This window comes from Euleptes europaea, chromosome 3 (assembly GCF_029931775.1).
Source record: "Euleptes europaea isolate rEulEur1 chromosome 3, rEulEur1.hap1, whole genome shotgun sequence".
Lineage (NCBI taxonomy): Eukaryota > Metazoa > Chordata > Lepidosauria > Squamata > Sphaerodactylidae > Euleptes > Euleptes europaea.
The window spans coordinates 28,052,938-28,069,687 of NC_079314.1; the positions used below are offsets into that span (position 1 = coordinate 28,052,938).

At 47.4% G+C, this 16,750-nt stretch overlaps 1 protein-coding gene across 2 annotated transcripts in view; it reads right to left on the reverse strand.

The window, feature by feature from the left end:
* Nucleotides 1-1,541: 1,541 nt before the first annotated feature.
* The window catches only part of ZMYM4 (zinc finger MYM-type containing 4), a 32,252-nt gene continuing 17,043 nt past the window's right edge, over nt 1,542-16,750 (reverse strand). For both annotated transcript variants that reach the window (XM_056846248.1, XM_056846245.1), the window contains exons 15-27: nt 16,238-16,275; nt 15,132-15,276; nt 14,005-14,126; nt 11,551-11,719; nt 10,391-10,444; nt 9,248-9,427; nt 8,890-8,984; nt 7,669-7,840; nt 7,195-7,346; nt 5,768-5,879; nt 5,113-5,361; nt 2,910-3,036; nt 1,542-1,763 (exon numbers count right to left, since the gene is read on the reverse strand). In XM_056846248.1, coding sequence (XP_056702226.1) covers nt 1,556-1,763; nt 2,910-3,036; nt 5,113-5,361; nt 5,768-5,879; nt 7,195-7,346; nt 7,669-7,840; nt 8,890-8,984; nt 9,248-9,427; nt 10,391-10,444; nt 11,551-11,719; nt 14,005-14,126; nt 15,132-15,276; nt 16,238-16,275 — 1,823 coding nt within the window. In that variant the 3' untranslated portion in view covers nt 1,542-1,555. The remainder of the gene's footprint in view (nt 1,764-2,909; nt 3,037-5,112; nt 5,362-5,767; nt 5,880-7,194; nt 7,347-7,668; nt 7,841-8,889; nt 8,985-9,247; nt 9,428-10,390; nt 10,445-11,550; nt 11,720-14,004; nt 14,127-15,131; nt 15,277-16,237; nt 16,276-16,750) is intronic.

Genomic DNA, 16,750 nt, shown 5'->3' on the forward strand with positions numbered 1-16,750 from the left:
ACCCCAAAATGCGCACACACACGCACACACAAAAGGAGGTTTTGTTCAAAGCTGTTGAGATTTTTCAGCCAGAGGTTTTTTTGTTTTGTTTTGTTTCTTAAGAAAAACAAGACTCGGTTTTAGAAAGTTGATGCTTGGACAAAACTGCCGTTATATACAGTTCACTGCTTTTTAAAAATAGCCTGAACTTACAAGTTATCACTGAGACGTAAAAAAAAAAAAACCCAAAACTTATATTTGAGAACCTGGTGAAATGCATTTAACTGGGTAAAGGATGAGGGGAGGGGATTTCCACCTGGGGAGAGGAGAACAGGTGATAAGGGGGGAAGGGAGGGTAACAGCTATTCCGTTGACAGTTCTCTTTTCAGATTTGGACATTTCATTTTCCATGTCTTTGGAGGGCAAATAGCATGGATAGAGGGAAAGGGGGAGAGGAGAGAGGAACAGTAGCCTTTTTTTTCCAAACAAAAAAAGAGAGCTTTGAAATTAATTTTGGCTAAAGCCAGAAGGGCCCTTCCGTCCTTTACAGCAGTGTACAGGTATTAAGAAAGAATTCCAGACAGGATTGGGGGGGATTTAAGCTGCCAGTGAGAAAAAAGGACACCTCGAACTATGCGTATGCGCATCTTAGCATGTGACAGTGGGCCGGGGTGGGTGGGTAGAGGAGGAAATTTGGTGGCAAACAGTTTGTGTGTGTGTGTACACACTCTGGAATCACCAACCTTCCAATAAAACGATCAGCTTGGCTTGCAGCAGCTGCCCGGTGAAAGGCCCAACGGAGCCACCGTTTTGAAAAGCGGTGGGAATTTTGCAGCCCCCACCCCCACCAGGTTCTCCCCTAAGACAACAGAATCCTTGCCCTCCTTTCCTTCCAGACTTCTGGCTGAACCAGCCTTCCTAAACATCAGTTCCAATTTTTTAAAAAATTAATAATAATAATAATAAAGAGGGAGGAAGGGAAGGGAACTGGTGTGTGTTTGTGTGTGTCAGTGTTTCCACTGGTTTGCACCTTACCAAGCTCTGCCTTGCACCATACAGAAAATTATTTGTAAACTCCACAAATGTGTTGCCAGCAGCCAGGCCACCAAAACCAGCCCAGGTTGCCTCTAGCTCTCTTTGCTTCCATGGTTACAGGAAAGAGGATATACACAACAGGTTTTCCTTTTAAGGAAAAAAATCCATAATCGGTTTTTTATCCCAAAACAAGCACCACTGGGGGGGAGGGGGGGAGGAACAGGTACAAAGTTAATCTTAAAGAGTGTTTTTTTTTCCAGGACCGATCCCCAGCCGTTTATTTACTTCAGTTTCTCGCGCATTCTTGCAGGGGTTATTTCCCCCCTCCCACATCCTTCGAGATTCTAGTTTTGCACTCTGTTATGGCTCACGCAGCACCTCCCAAGACGTTTCTGGTCGGCGCGACGAGACAAGAGACTGTTTCCCAAAGGCTTCACAGTTTGGTGCTTCCGCAAGTTGTTATTGGAAAGGGTGAGGAATAAAAAATAAAAACCACAAAAAAAAGAGAGGGAACGCCAACCCCCTCCTCCTCCTCCTGTCTTTAGTCTGAAAGTTCAGGATCAGAGTCCTCCGCTTTGACTTTGGCGAGCTCTTCGTGTACCTCCCTGACCATAAGGATGCGCGTTAACATGATGTCCAAAGTCCCGGGGTCTATTGGCATAGTGGAGTACCACATGGGGCTATTGGGGACGCACGAACGCTCCGGCTGGAGGTAAAAGACATCGCTTCTCTGCTTCACGCTTTCGGAACTGTTATTGCAGGGAAGAAACAGGGCTTGTGAAAGTTGGCAGCATGAAGACATCCCCACTTAGATCACAGATGCGAAAAGGGAACTCTGTACGGTAACCCAAGGAACGGGGTCCTGGCGGACCACAAAGAGCCAGGACTTAAAAGCTAGCTCAGTAACAAAGTGGAGGGGTCTGGGTAGAATACCAATCAAGGGCCATGCCTCTCAAACAATATGGGAACAGGAGAGCAGTCTCGCGAAACCTACAGAGAATAAATTCTATTTTTCTCCCCAACGTATAAGTCACTAATGATCGGTGCCCATTCCCTCCACCCAAAATAATTCTTAATTTTTTTTTGCAGGCTGCTCAAAGTGTTTAAACATATAACCACTTCAATAACCCTTGTAAAGATTAAGAGAAACTATTTCCTTGGAAGCATAGGAGCTGCCTCAGGCCACCAAGTGGGTTTGTGGCTTGAGAACATAAGTGGGTTTGTGGCAGAGGCAAGATTCAAAACGGAGACTTGAAATAGTGAAAAAGGTAACAGTCCCCTGTGCAAGCACTGGGTCATTCCTGACCCACGGGGTGACGTCACATCTTGACGTTTACGAGGCAGACTTTGTTTACGGGGTGGTTTGCCAGTGCCTTCCCCAGTCATCTTCCCTTTACCCCCAGCAAGCTGGGGACTCATTTGACCGACCACGGAAGGATGGAAGGCTGAGTCGACCTTGAGCCGGCTACCTGAAACCAACTTCCGTTGGGATCGAACCCAGGTCGTGAGCAGCTTATCACTCTGCGCCAAGGGGCTCCTGAGGTAGTGAAACAGGAGTTTTAAAAACTGGCTATCCCCCCCCAGGGGCTGCTTTCAGAAATCGCTGCTGGCTGGGGCAGCAAAAGAGGAAGAAGATCTTCCGTGGCTGCAACGGACTGGGATTGGGGCTATAGCAGTGAATAAGCATTGTCAGATGGAGCTTGCTGTTTTGTTCTCGGACTGAGAGAGGATCTCTGAACTGGCCTTAAAGGAATAGTCACCGAGCTGGGGCAGGAAGAATACCCTTCTGCGGCGGCAGTCCGCAAATGCCTCTCCCCTTCTTCGATAACAAGGTTCATTTGAGGAGGACAAAAAAGGAGAGAACTGGAAATAAAGACCCCCCTGCCATCACTCACCACTTCGACAAGTAAAACTCATAGAGCCGAACTGGACATCTCAAGGGGTTGTCTGTGTTCTCGACCATCTCCACGGCTATCGGGACTCCTTCGCCCTCGTGGCGTTTTCTTTTGCCTACTAATTTATCTGGGGGTGGTGGGGAGACAGAAGAGAAGGAACAGGGTGATACCATAAAGACAAAACAGCAGTTGCTATGGACAGCCAAAACAACAGTGGCCTCGGCTGCATTAACTATGGTTGCAAAATGTTTCTTCTTGCTAGTGGAGAAAAGGAGAGTGGAGGTGGGGTATCCACCAGCTCTAAAGTCCACATGAGATGGTTCAGCAGGTCCCTTCCTTGAACTGCCATTTCAGGCTGTGGAGGGAGTGATGGAGATTGCTACACATGGGGGGGGACTCCCCCCCCCACACAAACAGAACAGCCTACCAAGGAGATGTTCTCCCCAATATATAGGGGTTTTTAATGAGCAAGAACCTCAAACCTTCGAACTGATACACTTTTTAACAGTCTGGTTGTCTGTGTTTAATGAGGGAAAGCATTCAAGTCACAAGAATGCCCACCTGCAGACTAAAGAGAGACAGTGTCGTGTAGTGGTTAGAGTATCAGACTAGGATCGGGAAGACCCAAATTCAAATCCCCCCTCTCTGCTATGGAAGCTTGCTGGGTGACGCTGGGCTAGTCACACAATCTCAGCCTTGCCTACTTTGCAGGGTTACTGTGAGGGCGAAAATGGAGGAGAGGAGAACAATGTAAGCTTGGTTTTTGGTTTCCACTAGGGAGGAAAGTTAGGTATAAATGAAGTAAATAAACAAACGTATAAAGAACCAGCACGGTGTAGTGGTTAAGGTGTCAGACTAAGACCTGGGGAAACCAGGTTTGAATCCCCACTGGAGGCACGAAAGCTCGCTGGGTGACTTTGGGCCAGTCGCACACTCTCATCCCTGATCCTGGCTAGTATTTGGATGTGAGACCTCCAAGGAATACCAGGGTCATGAGGCGGAGGCAGGCAATGGCAAACCACCTCCGAACGTCTCTTGACTTGACAGATTGATAACCATCTTCAAGTACTTGAAGGGCTGTCATATACAGGAGGGTGCCGAGTTGTTTTCTGTAGCTCCAGAAGGTTGGACCAGAACCAATGGGTTGAAATCAAAACAAAAGAGTTTCCGTCTAGACATTAGGAAGAACTTTCTAACAGTTAGAGTGGTTCCTCAGTGGAACAGGCTTCCTCAGGGGGTGGTGAGCTCTCCTTCTCTGGAAGTTTTTAAGCAGAGGCTAGATGGCCATCTGACAGCAATGCTGATTCTATGACCTTAGGCAGATGATGAGAGGGAGGGCACCTTGGCCATCTTCTGGGCATGGAGTAGGGGTCCCTGGGGGTGTGGGGGGAGGAGGTAGTTTGGAATTTCCTGCCTTGTGCAGGGGGTTGGACTAGATGACCCTGGTGGTCCCTTCCAACTCTATGATTCTATGATTGCCCCTGAAGAAGCTTTACGCAAAACGCGTTGGGTTTACAAAACGTATTAAAAGTATCATTGCCCTCGCACCAACTGTTTCTTTGCCTTTGTTTTGCTTTGGGGCGCCCCCCCTTTTCTTCATAGAAACTCGTTACCCAAGAGTATAGTTTCTACTGCAGCTTTTGGATCCTGCCTGTAGTCAGGAGGCTTAAATCCCACTGCCTTCAAATTTATCATATTTTTTAATTGCACCTTTCCTTTAAGGAGCAGCTCACACAGTTCTCCTCTTCTTCGTCTGTAGCCTCACAACAGCCCTGTGGGGGCAGGTGAGGCTGGACGAGGGTGACTGGCTCAAGGTGGCCCAGTTAGCTTTTATGGCTGAGTGGGGAATTTAAACCCAGTCCTAGATCAACACTAGTATATCATGAGGAGAAATGGATCTATAGATATATTAAAAAATGGAGCCCGGTGACTAAGCGCTTGTAGTTAAGTACTAGCAGTTATCGATCCAAACGTGTCCTTGGGGGTCACAAAAGTTTTGTCTATGGCATTTAATGGGATTATCTTTTAAAAATTTTAATCTGTATCTTTATTTAAAATGTGAAAACTGAAAATAAAGTTATATATGATCTTAGTTAGATAGTTCATTGGTTTTATATGTATTACCAATCGGCCCTTCCGTCCGACTGGTCGATCAAGGCAACGCCCACTATCCTCACCCAACCCCAAGGCTTAAACCAGGCACCTGATTCTATCTCCTGCTTTTGGAAAGGAGGGAAGAAGCGTAGATAAGTCAGCTTAGTGTTGTACTTCAGAGTCCGGGTGCGCCGCATGACGTGCGCAAAGGACAGCTTCATGTGCTCGCTGACGTTCTTGAGCTGGAAGTATTTGGTGTTGAAGAAAAGCAGCGTGTTCAGGAGGACGATGGGGGAGTAGGCGCCCAGCTGCTTGCATTCCCATAAATGCTCCTCTTCGATTCTTGAGAACATGTAACCTGGGAGGGAGGGGGGGGAAAGAAGAAGAGAGACCCAGTCAATCATTCACCACCGGCCAATTTCTGGCGGCCTTGCAAGACACGCCGGGCTGAATGAAACTCGGCCTTTGGAAGAGGAGGCGCTCGTTATCCAAGAATACTGTGGAACACAATTAATTAATGCTTTGACTGTTGAAAGATCTGGAATATTCATTCTTGTGCTATAAATTTTTTAAAAAGAAAACATGTTGAAGGATCACAGGGAGTTTAGCTTCAAAGATGGGAAGGGGGAGAAAAAATTCACACCACACTAAAATCAGCCCATCCCTGATTTACTAGACGCCGTCATCTCCTTCCTGAGGCAGCACCGCGCCCTCTGATAAGATGCCGAAAGAACAACTTTCCACACAAAAGACAACAAGCTTACCGCTTGGAAGTATTGTAGGCTCCCAGATTTTTAACAGTTTCGTGAGCTCGATCATGAACCTGGAGTAGGGCTCAGTAAAAATGTTGTCTATCCTGCCGTTCTCAAACAGGTACTGCCAGGGAAGAAAGAAACGACGACATAAACTGGTGCTTCATGTAGAAACAGACTAACAGATTTAGTTCTGTTCTTTCCTCCTAAAGCTGGGAAGTCACCCCTTCAGCACTCTTGCAGGCTGGTTTCTCCAGTCAACAGCCTGCTTTGGGGAGTGGCCAGGGAAATTGGGTGGTCTACAAATACCTAAGGCATTGCCTCCACCCCTATGTTCCCACTCTCCTTTATGTACAACATCTGTGTGTTGAGTCAGAGCCATTTGGTTGTGCAAAGAAGTGCTCACCATGGGTTGAATTATCTTCTCCAGAGGCTTCCAAAGGCCTGTGTAACTTCTGGAAGCAGTGTAGGAGGTTTTTATTCTTTGCTCGCCAGGGACAAAATGAAGAAGTGTACTGTTTACTCACCCCCAGACCTTGGAATGGGGTAAGCGATGCCCAGTTTAGCAGATAAAGAACAAAATGTCTCTGAAAGGCTATTATTGGAGCACAACTTCAGGAAAGGAGGTCGTAGGCTAACTGACATGAAAGGGCTCTATCCTGATCACTCAGAGGTCCCCACACCTTTGAGCCTGTGGTCACCACTGGAATTTTGAGATGGGGTGGTAAAGGCTGCCCCAAAATTGCTTCAGTAGTAGGCAGAGCCAAATCCAAAATGGCTGCCTCAGGAGATGGAGCCAAACACAAAACTTCCCTCTTCGCTTTGCAAAAGAATCACAGAAATTGAATAAAAAGAAACACAGGAAACTCTGGCAGGGAGGAAGGGAGAAAGAGAAGGGAGAATAAAAAGAAGGAAAACCTGAAGGAGGAATGGAAGCACAAGCTCAAACGTTCTGAACCACCAGTGGCTGTGGCTGCTATTGCAGCCACGGAAAACCTTTTCATTTGAACGGTGGCAGAGCCAATAACAAGCCCCACTTACAATGGCCCTGGCCCACTTTCTGAAAAGCTTGGTGGGCGCCAGGTGGGGTTGCCAGTTCCAGGTTAGGAAATACCTGGAGATTTTGGGGGTGGAGCCTGAGGAGGGTTTGGGGAGGGGAGGGATTTCAATGCCATAGAGTCCAATTGCCAAAGTGGCCATTTTTCTCCAGGGGTACTGACCTCTGTCGCCTGGAGATCAGTTGTGATAGCGGGAGATCTCCAGGCACCACCTGGAGGTTGGCAACCCTAACACCAGGGGAGGTACTGTCAGGCACCATGATGTCCATGGATGCCACGCTGTGGAAACCTGACTTAAGCAACCCCGTTTGCTGGCCACTCCCCCAAGGCACAGATACAGAAACGAAGGACCTGAAAGTCACTTGGAGGAAGAAGGGTTACCTGCTGAATTCCAAGGCACAGGTATAAAATGCTGTCGGGATCATACTTTTCACCATTTGGTCGCCGCACCTCCTGGATAAACTGGCACAAGCCGAAACTCAGCTCCGAAAAAGAACAGGACAGGATGTCTTCTTTGAGCTTCACAGGCCGAACTGCAGGGAACAAAAACGCCCAAAATATCAACACCGTGAGTTGGCGATGGGAGTGTCGGACCAAGGACTGGGCCCGATATCTCTCCCTGAGGATTGCTGGAAGGATACAAAGAGGAGAAGAAAAACATGTACGCCACCCTGGTCTCTTTAACATGACCCTCCCCCAATCCAGCATTCTTGGATGATACATTTCCAGGATCATTCTGTGCAAATTCATTCTCTTGTCGCATCACCCTGGAACGATACCCCTGGAAAACGAAAGACCTGACCTTCCTCCTCCTCAGTTCAATCTAGATTACCCCCCTGCCCCCAAACACGTTACCTCCAAATTTCAGATCTCCTTGGTCTTCCTGCGTGTTTTTCCACTGGATCCAGTTCTTCCAGGCGTTCACCCCATACATGTACTTCAGACTCATCCCGGAAACGGAACAGCCGGGGTAAGAGCTCTGCACCAGCATCCGGGGCTCCACGGGCACTATGGACTTCTTCCTCCCCTGTTGGAAATCCCAAACAGTCTGCAAGTGCCCCACCAAAGGAACGCAAAGTACTCGTCGACCACAGAGGGGAAGGGGGGGCGTCTGGGCCACCACACCCACCCACCAAAATAATCTACGAGGAAATACAGCGAGTGGCGGAATCGAGACCAGGTCCGATCACCCTCAACCTGCTCAAGCCTCTCAGAACTGACAGAATCTGATACTAAGCTAGCTCTCTCTCTCTTTTTTTTAATCAGAGCAAATTGTTCAGAGCAATTCAGCTGGCTTCACATAGCTAGATCACTAAATAGTTCTTACTTGGGTTTTATCGGAGGAGATAGTCTCAACCGCTGCTGCCTCGCCGTCGCCATCTTGGATCCCAATTTACAGAATCCAGAAGGGGGGAGATTTCAGAATCCCGAGATGGGGAGGAGGAACAATTGAACTTCCCTCCCTCCCCTCCCTCTCAATAGGGACCCATTTTGCAGGCAGGATATAAAAGAAGCCAATAGTTGCACATCCTTGATTACAATAAAGGAGTTTTGAGGGAAAGGGCTGAGAATGAAGGGGGGCCAAGGCCAAAAAACAGGGGCAAAATGGAGGGGGAGGGCGCCAAATCAAATTTATTAATTCAGTCAACTGACCAATCACATTCCAACAAAATTTCCAGACTAAATAGTTTTGCACCGCAGAATCAGACTGCCCGTACAGATAAAGGTGTAAGATAAATAAAAACAACCCCCAGTTAAAATTATCACCTTAAAATTGAAAAAATCGTAAAATATTCTAACGATCTTTAATAAAGTTCTGCGTATTTTAATAGCAACAGAGCAGAACTTGGCAGTTTGGAGCGCAAGCTGAGGATCTCTTAATAGCAGCTTCTTTGCCAAAAGCTCAACTGACTCTTCAGGGAATTTACCAAGCAGGGGGGAAATAAGCTTTGATCTAACTTCGTGGTAGAATGGGAGCCAACATTCCAACCCAGACCACTGCCCCAGCCCTGAAATGCCAGGGGCTGTTGCCTAGAAAAGGCACATAAAACAACCAAGAAAACAAGTCCTCCTTACCCTTCTTTTGGGTTGCGGGAAACCATCTCTGTGTCTCCGCCTTGCTCGGGCACGCGAGTGAAGGCCTAGCCCTTTGCTGATTGGGTCAAAGGAGTCTAGTTTCAAAACAAAAGCAGAGATTTGGAATAAACCTGGCGGCCAGAATAGTGGAACCCAGCTGCCGCCATTGCGTAGGAGGTGTGAGGGGCAGGCGACAGACCCCAAGACAACCAGTTCAGGGATCCTAGCCTAAAATTCAACTAACTTTGAGAGCAGATTAGTTACTTGCAATTAAGGGTGCAGAGAACATGCATGCTTGTTGCCCAGAGGAGGTGGCACATTCCGCACTCGGATGCCTTTTCCTCCATGACTGACAAACCTGCGGGGAAGTCGGCCTCCAAGTCCTGCTCCTGCTCCCCTTTGGAGAACTGCCTTGGCTCGGGCTCGGGCTCCGGCACGGTGTTTGAGCGTAAGGCATAGTGGTTCAGCTCATCTTCCCAGCTGTGAGGGGTCGACACGGCTTCAGATTCCAAATCACCGCTGTACGTGCTGCCTTGGTCTGTAACAAAGCGGGGCAGTGAGGGAGGGAGCACAAAGGAGAGAAGGCCGAAAGGGCCGAATCTGAACAGCAAAGCCAGGTCCGTAAACTCTCCTCCAGCATAAGAACATAAGAAAAGCCATGCTGGATCAGACCAAGGCCCATCAAGTCCAGCAGTCTGTTCACACAGTGGCCAACCGGGTGCCTCTAGGAAGCCCACAAACAAGACGACTGCAACAGCATTGTCCTGCCTGTGTCCACAGCACCTAATATAATAGGCATGCTTCTCTGATCCTGGAGAGAATAGGTACACATCATGACTAGTATCCATTTTGATTAGTAGCCAGAGGGAGGTCAGGAAGCAGTCAGGTAAGACAGGAAGCAACCTGGAACCCTTCTACCATGGCTGGTTCCAACTCCACCATAAAATCCCTTTCATTCAGCTTCTGATTGCCAAGGATGAGCTACCACAGGAAGCAGCAAGGAACATCTCCGTTGTGCCTTGTTCCAACTCTACCTGAGAACACCTTTCCTTCAGTTTTCAAATGCCAAGGAAGGGCTCTCAGAGAGAGGACATGAAGCAGCTGGGCACCCTTCCAGCCAAGCTGAGATCCAGTTCAGATGAAAACAGGAAGACAGGAGCTATGTTTGTACGGGCTCTTTATTAGACACAAAGGAAGCCAACCATGGCCAAGAAGTAGGGCAGAAATACAATAAATAAATAAAACAATGCTATCTGTTGGTGACTATGCAGGCTCCATTGCCAGGCAAGGAAACAATTTCAAAGATTTGTGTGATTGTTTGTTGGGGGAAGGGTATTCTAATTTAAACCACAAGCTATGACATAGGCAAGAGAGGTCAGAACCTACTATTTTATTGACTGATACAATTTGCATTTCACAGTTTCTCCTAGGAGAAGAGAACCCTCATCGCTACGCCACATAAGCAACTCACGTGGTCATACTCGCAAACCTAAGTACCAACCTTTTTCAAATATCTTGGGGTCCAAGAAGAGCTCATGGTCAGAGGTCTGAGAACCTGCAAAAGTGGAGAAGAAAATAAGATATGCCAGCGGAGTTGGAAGAAATATGAAATGATCACCAAAAGCTGAATGATTCTATCTCAAAACCTGTAATAGGGAGAGTTTTGCCATTCTTCTTCTTACATGTTCAAAGACTATTAGCTTGCTACTTAAAGGGTGTGTGAAATTTCATGGGCTCAAGGATGGGATGCAGTTTGAGGGAGAGGATCCTGCCTTTCCCCCCCACCACGACACATTTCCTGCTCCTCCACTTCCCTTCAGCTCTTACCCCCCACTCTCAAATTCAAAATTCAAATTCAATTTATTTGCAGTCAAAGACCAGCAATATCTGCTATAGTACCAATCGTGTTAAAACTATCAGATACTATTACTACAATAAAATGGTAAATCCCTAATCTGAAATGATAAATCCCTAATCTAAATACACGGCTACTGAGCGATAGTCCAACATTACATGCATAAACATATCCACATAGATACCTATTTACATACAAATATATTAATACTTTAAAATACTCTCAATATACTCAAATCTCAGCATTGTGCAGGGGTTGGGAAACCGCAGCTTTGGGACTTCAAATGAAAAATATGAGTAGCCCTTCTCAAGAAGCGTCCCCTCCTTTGGAGATCAACAGTTCAAAAGTAAGTAGAGTCCCAGCTTTCTAAGCAAGCTGACCCCAATGGACTTAGAAGGGTGTAATTGTCCTTAGGACTGCCCTACGGGGAGAGTCGCTTTCTGGCAGAATCAAGGGGAGAGCTGGCAGAGCCCGGCTTTGGGCTACGACAGTGATTCACTGAGTTTTCATCAGAGCATTTTCAGGTATCCGCCCATGTGTTTGAGGAAAGCCGGCTGAGCCTTTTCCTAGCGGGCTGTGCCTGGGGAAAAGCTCTTCCCGCCTCGCTCTACTGCCTATCTGTCACCAGCCTGTTGATGGTGGTATCCCCCCCCACCCTCTCTTGCAATTCCAAAGGTGCCCACAGGCTTGCAGACGACCCCTGGGCTATGAAATACAACTTCCACACATAAAAACCAAACTTCCCCAGGTGGCTCCCTCTTCCCTTCATCGACTCCTCAGATGACTTCATTAGAAAAGCCGTGTACCTCCCCGAGAGTGTTCCTTATCCTTCTCGTCTTCTGCGATCATTTCTGCCATCTGGAGGAGATCCGCCTCGAAGGCGTTGCCAGAGTTCTTCTCCTTGACGTCTGGAATGGATTCTGCCACCTTGCTAGGGTTCTCGGGGCCAGGGGGGACGAACATGGGAACAGGGACCTAAAAGGGGGGTTGATTCATGGCAGAAGGGATGGTTAGGTAGCCAAAAAAGCAAGGCAAGATTTCAGGGCAGGAAAAAAACACACACACTTGAGGAGGGATAATTTGTTGTCATCTAGTTCTCAACAAGGAAAGGCTCACGGGAAAAGGATTTTTCTCCTTAAACTGCTCTGGTTTCTCATCAGCTTTGCAAACCTCCCGTCATGGCAAGACAGAACACTGACCCTTCCTCAATAAGGAGAAGTCGCCTAACTTGAAGGGAGTTTAGAGCAGGGGTCTTAAACCTATGGCTCTAGAGCCAGTTGTGGTTCAGTATGGAACAAAATGTGGTTCTTTTAAAAAGATCACCAAACATTTAAGTGAAGGTGTACTTGCTCTTTTATGCATGGATGTTTCACTCACTGTCACCCCTCCGACGACTTCGGGTCTTTATGCATGCCGTTTCCAACTGTCAGAGGTCGCCTCGATCTCCCCCTGCCTTTCCCAGTGTTTTCAGAGACCTTTCTTATTTTGAATTTGAAAGCATGGACAAAATGCGGGGAAACGCAGGGGGAGAGCGAGGCGACCTCTGACGGTCGGAAACGGAATGCATAATCAACACAAAGACCCGAAGTCGTGGGAGGGGTGAAACAGCCATGCATAAAGGACCCTGGAGGGGAACAAAGAGGATGTGAAGTGGATGGCAAACAGAGCGTTATGGGACTGAAGAGCTTCTTAGAGATGCTTTACAGAAAGGGACATGAGAGAGGGGAACAGCTGCCAGGAATCCTAATGCAAACCTCGTGCATGTTTATGCCAATGCACGATAACAATTGTGCAGGGGTTTTTCTATGTACATTTCCTTATTATGAAACCTCATACGTACCACTTCCTAATAAAGGACTAGCAACAACCAGTGTTTGGGTCACAGAAACTTTATGGCTGGTTAATCGACATGGCAGTTATCAGTAATGTTAAACTGTACAATGCAAATTATGCAAAGGGTTCTTTTATACTGGCTCTTTGCTGATCTTTTGCTCTGAATTTTGATGCAGTTTGGCTGTTTGTTAGGTAGGTAGGTAAACACTTATTGTATATGGCCAAGGACCGTTACAATATAACCAAAACAACTGCCCCAGCAGTGATAAATAAAACAGTAAAAGCGCAGTAAAAATTCCACTGCTTTTCAATCTACGGGCACTTTCACACAGCCCAAATAATGCACTTTCAATTGACTTTCACTGCACCTTAACGATCGTTTTGCAAGTGGATTTTGCCAGTTCACACAGTAAAATCCACCTTCAAAGTCCATCTCAACAATGCAGTAAGTGAGGTTATCAGGTAGAGCTCTTTCCACCTTCACTTGATCAACAGCAAGTATCTATTCTCCTGCATGCTGATGGCGTACTTCTTATTCAAGTTGTCTCTTATTCAAGTTGACCTCATGAGGATGTTGCACAGCCACAGCAATCTCCACAAGGAAGAATAATTATTCATCAACTACTCCGAGACTAAGGTGCTTTAACGGCGAAAGGCAATGGGCCCTGGATTAGGGGGAGAAGAACGCCTTTCCCGCCACAGAAATCCCTGGAGGCCTGGCCTGACCCTTGAAGTGAAGCCCGTCCTGAAGGATAGCTCACGTTCTATCATTTTATTTATTTATTTATTTTAAAAAATCTATAGCCTGCCGTCATTCTTAGCCAAGGCCAGGCTCAGGGTGGGTAACAACCTCTAAAATACATAAAGCCATCAAACATCGATTAAAACCTCATTATTAAACCATAAACAAGGTGGCCTTCAAAACAATTCATATACCCACCATGCAACTGGGTTTCGGGAGATCAACCCCCCATATGTACCACTTAAGACATTTCCACTTACCAGCTAACTAAGGATTCCTCTGGGGCCCCAGTGGGGGCATACCCTTTCCCCAGTCCCTCCAAACCACAGGTTGGCAAATCATGGTCTATTGTTGGTCCAAAGGCTAATGCCTGGTGGGCTGTTTGCTGGGATTCTTGCAAAGTGACAGACTACGACGGCCTGACCCAGTGAGGCACTCCTTATTGCTCTTAAGCAAGACTTCCAAGTCAGGATCGCTTGGCACAGACTACTTTGGCCTCCCCTATTAAGAGATCCTGAATATGTTCATTTGGGCGCTGCACCTTGAGACCCACCCTGGCCTACCGCACTCCTCTCGGTGCCAAAGACGCACCGAGAGAGGCATTCAGGATTCTCAGAGACAGCCATGAACCCACATTCAGTTGGCCAGCCCACCTTTACAGCCACGGTGTTTTGACATCACTCACAGGTATTGGCAGTCCCAGCGGAAACGGGGTGTACTGGGTGAACAGATGAAGAGGGACTGGCACGAACACTGGTACAGGAATGGGCACCATGAGGACCTTGGGTGGGACTTCCTCCTCCTCCTCTGTTACATTTTAAAGAAAATTAAAATAAAAAGTGAGTTCCTTGGATAGGAGAAGGTTAATCCATATTTTTCCAATTGCTGGCTGTTAATTTTTCTCTGCCTGCCACAACCACTACTCCGGACTCGCTGTGCCTTTCTGTAAGCGACAGGTCTCCACGTGACCGCTGGGGCTCATGCACACGTGAGAGATTCTTAAATGAGAGATGGATTATAGGCCAGGGAATGCAACCTTCAACCCAGTCCCTAGGCCAGGAGTCCCAGGGGTACCATGGTGTCTGCCGGCACCTTTCCTGGCGCCCACCAGGTACCCTTAGAAAGTGGGCAGGGCCATGTGGGGTCATGCCAGGCAGTGCTGCTAATTGGCTGGGCAGACTAAAATAAGGTTGTTTGAGCAGCACCTGCCCCAGGTGCTGGCCTTATTCTCTCTCACTCCTTTCCTCCCATAGTTCTTTTTAAATTACCCCCGGCCCCAGCCCTGCACTTGAGTCTTCCTCTGTGTGCGTGGCTCCACCTCCTGTGGCAGGTGTGAGAACTCTAAAGGTGCCCACATGCTCAGAAAAAATTGGGGAACCCCTGCTTTGAGCTCAGGCCTTCCTCCCTGCCCCCAGAAACCAGCTTGATGGGACTTGGGCTTGTAAAGAAAGGTCTTGTAAATTTGGGGAGGGGGGGTGGCATGTGTGTGGCATGACAGAAAGCCCCATAGGGCTTTGGCTCAGTGGTAGAGCCTCTGCTTGGCACGCAAAAGGTCCCAGGTTCAATCCCCAGCATCTCCACTTAAAGGGACTAGGCAAGTAGGTGATGTGAAAGACCTCTGCCTGAGACCCTGGAGAGCCGCTGCCGGTTTGAGTAGACAATACTGACTCTGATGGACTGAGAGTCTGGTTCGGTATAAGGCAGCTTCATGGGTTCATGTATTTGCTAAGCAGGGACTGCCCTGTTCTCTTTCACTCCGGGAAACCCACTTCTCTGGCTCTGGTCTCTCCTGCGCAAAGGGGAAAGGCGCACCTGTCTGGCACTCCTTGTGCTGCGTATGGGGCTTGCAAGAAGTGGCCTTCGTCTGCGTTATGGGCTTGCACAGCAATGCTTTGTTCTTTAGGAGCCGGGGAGGCTGCGAAGGGGGCAGCTTCAGAGCATCCGTCTGGGTACTCGCCTGGTTCAGAGCCGGAAAAGCACACTCGGTTACTCTTCGTCTAAAAGGAAGGGTCCAGCTATGCAAACCAGGCCAAGACTACCCAGCCTTGCTTTGTCAAGGAGCTGAACCCTCTCTCTCAGCTAGATTTTAAACAGGGATTCACTACAGGTGTTAATATCTTGCATTGCCTACCCTTTACTTCAGTGGTACCTCTGGTAACATGCTGTTGTATCTGCCTATCTTGCTTCAATGTCCTCTTGATTTTATCCCTTTGGCTATCTAATAATATTTGGAAGGGTCTCACTTCCATGCGGAATGAACGGATCCCTCTTCAGATTGGACTTGGTCGTGAACAGGCCTCTCTTTGTGCTACCACCCTCCTCTGCCCTACCGTGTATATAAACTGGCCCTGATGGATATACATTCCCGTGCTTCTGATGATGTGAGCTCTGACTCGCAAATGCTTATGCTGGAATGAAGTTTGTTAGTCTTTCAGGTGCTACTAGACTCCTGGTTTATTTTGCTCCTACCCAGCTAGACTCTCACTTCAACCAAGTCTCCACCTCTTTCCCTTTCTATTACTAGTATCCCTGCTGTACTGAACAAAACCCCTCAATCCACCTATGAAGTTCTCTCCTGGTTTTCAGGAAACTGGCACCCTTTGCAATTTAGGCAGACCTTTGTGGTCTAGGTTGCTTTCAGTGATGCTGCTGGTATCATCTTTAATTTCAGACAGCTTCCTTTGCTGTGTTCACCCACGTTGGCTCTTCTTATTTGGCTAACCTATTTGTAAACTGAGGTCTTTTCCTCCATTATTTGGCAGAACATGTTTACATTTTTTCAAAATGTTAAACAACAGGATTAATAGCCACCAAAAAACCTCTCAAAACTTTATAACAGGAAAGTGTTACAAATGCACAGAAAATGCACAACAACTGCAATAAACAAATGTTCCAGAAAATTTGCATGGTCAACTTACATCTCCAATGATCTTTGCTGTTACAGTAGGAACGGCACCTGTTAAGTGAAAAAAAGGGAGGAAGAATAGTACTGTTTATCTCTCCAAAATAGCTGGAATAGTCCTCTGTGGGCTCATGTATTTGAGACTACAAGAAATAGTATTCTTTAGGCAGTGTCCACAGTTTGCTTTCAACAGTTATAAGATTGTTAAGTGGCATACCAGAAAGCCATGGGGGGGGGGGGGACAACTGGGACTAATCGATTCAGGTGCATTCAAATCACTACCAGCGTGGTGTAGTGCTTGGACTAGGCTCTGGGAGACCCAGGTTTGAATCCCCACTCTGCCACGGAAGATTACTTGGTGGGCTGGGGCCAGTCACTGTCTCTCAGCATATCCTACCTCACAGGATACATTGGAGGAGAATGAGATAAGCTGCTTTGTGTGAAAAAAGAAGAGTTGGGGAGAAACAAGAAGAAGAGTTGGTTTTTACATGCCGACTTTCTCCACCATTTAAGGGAGACTCAAACCGGT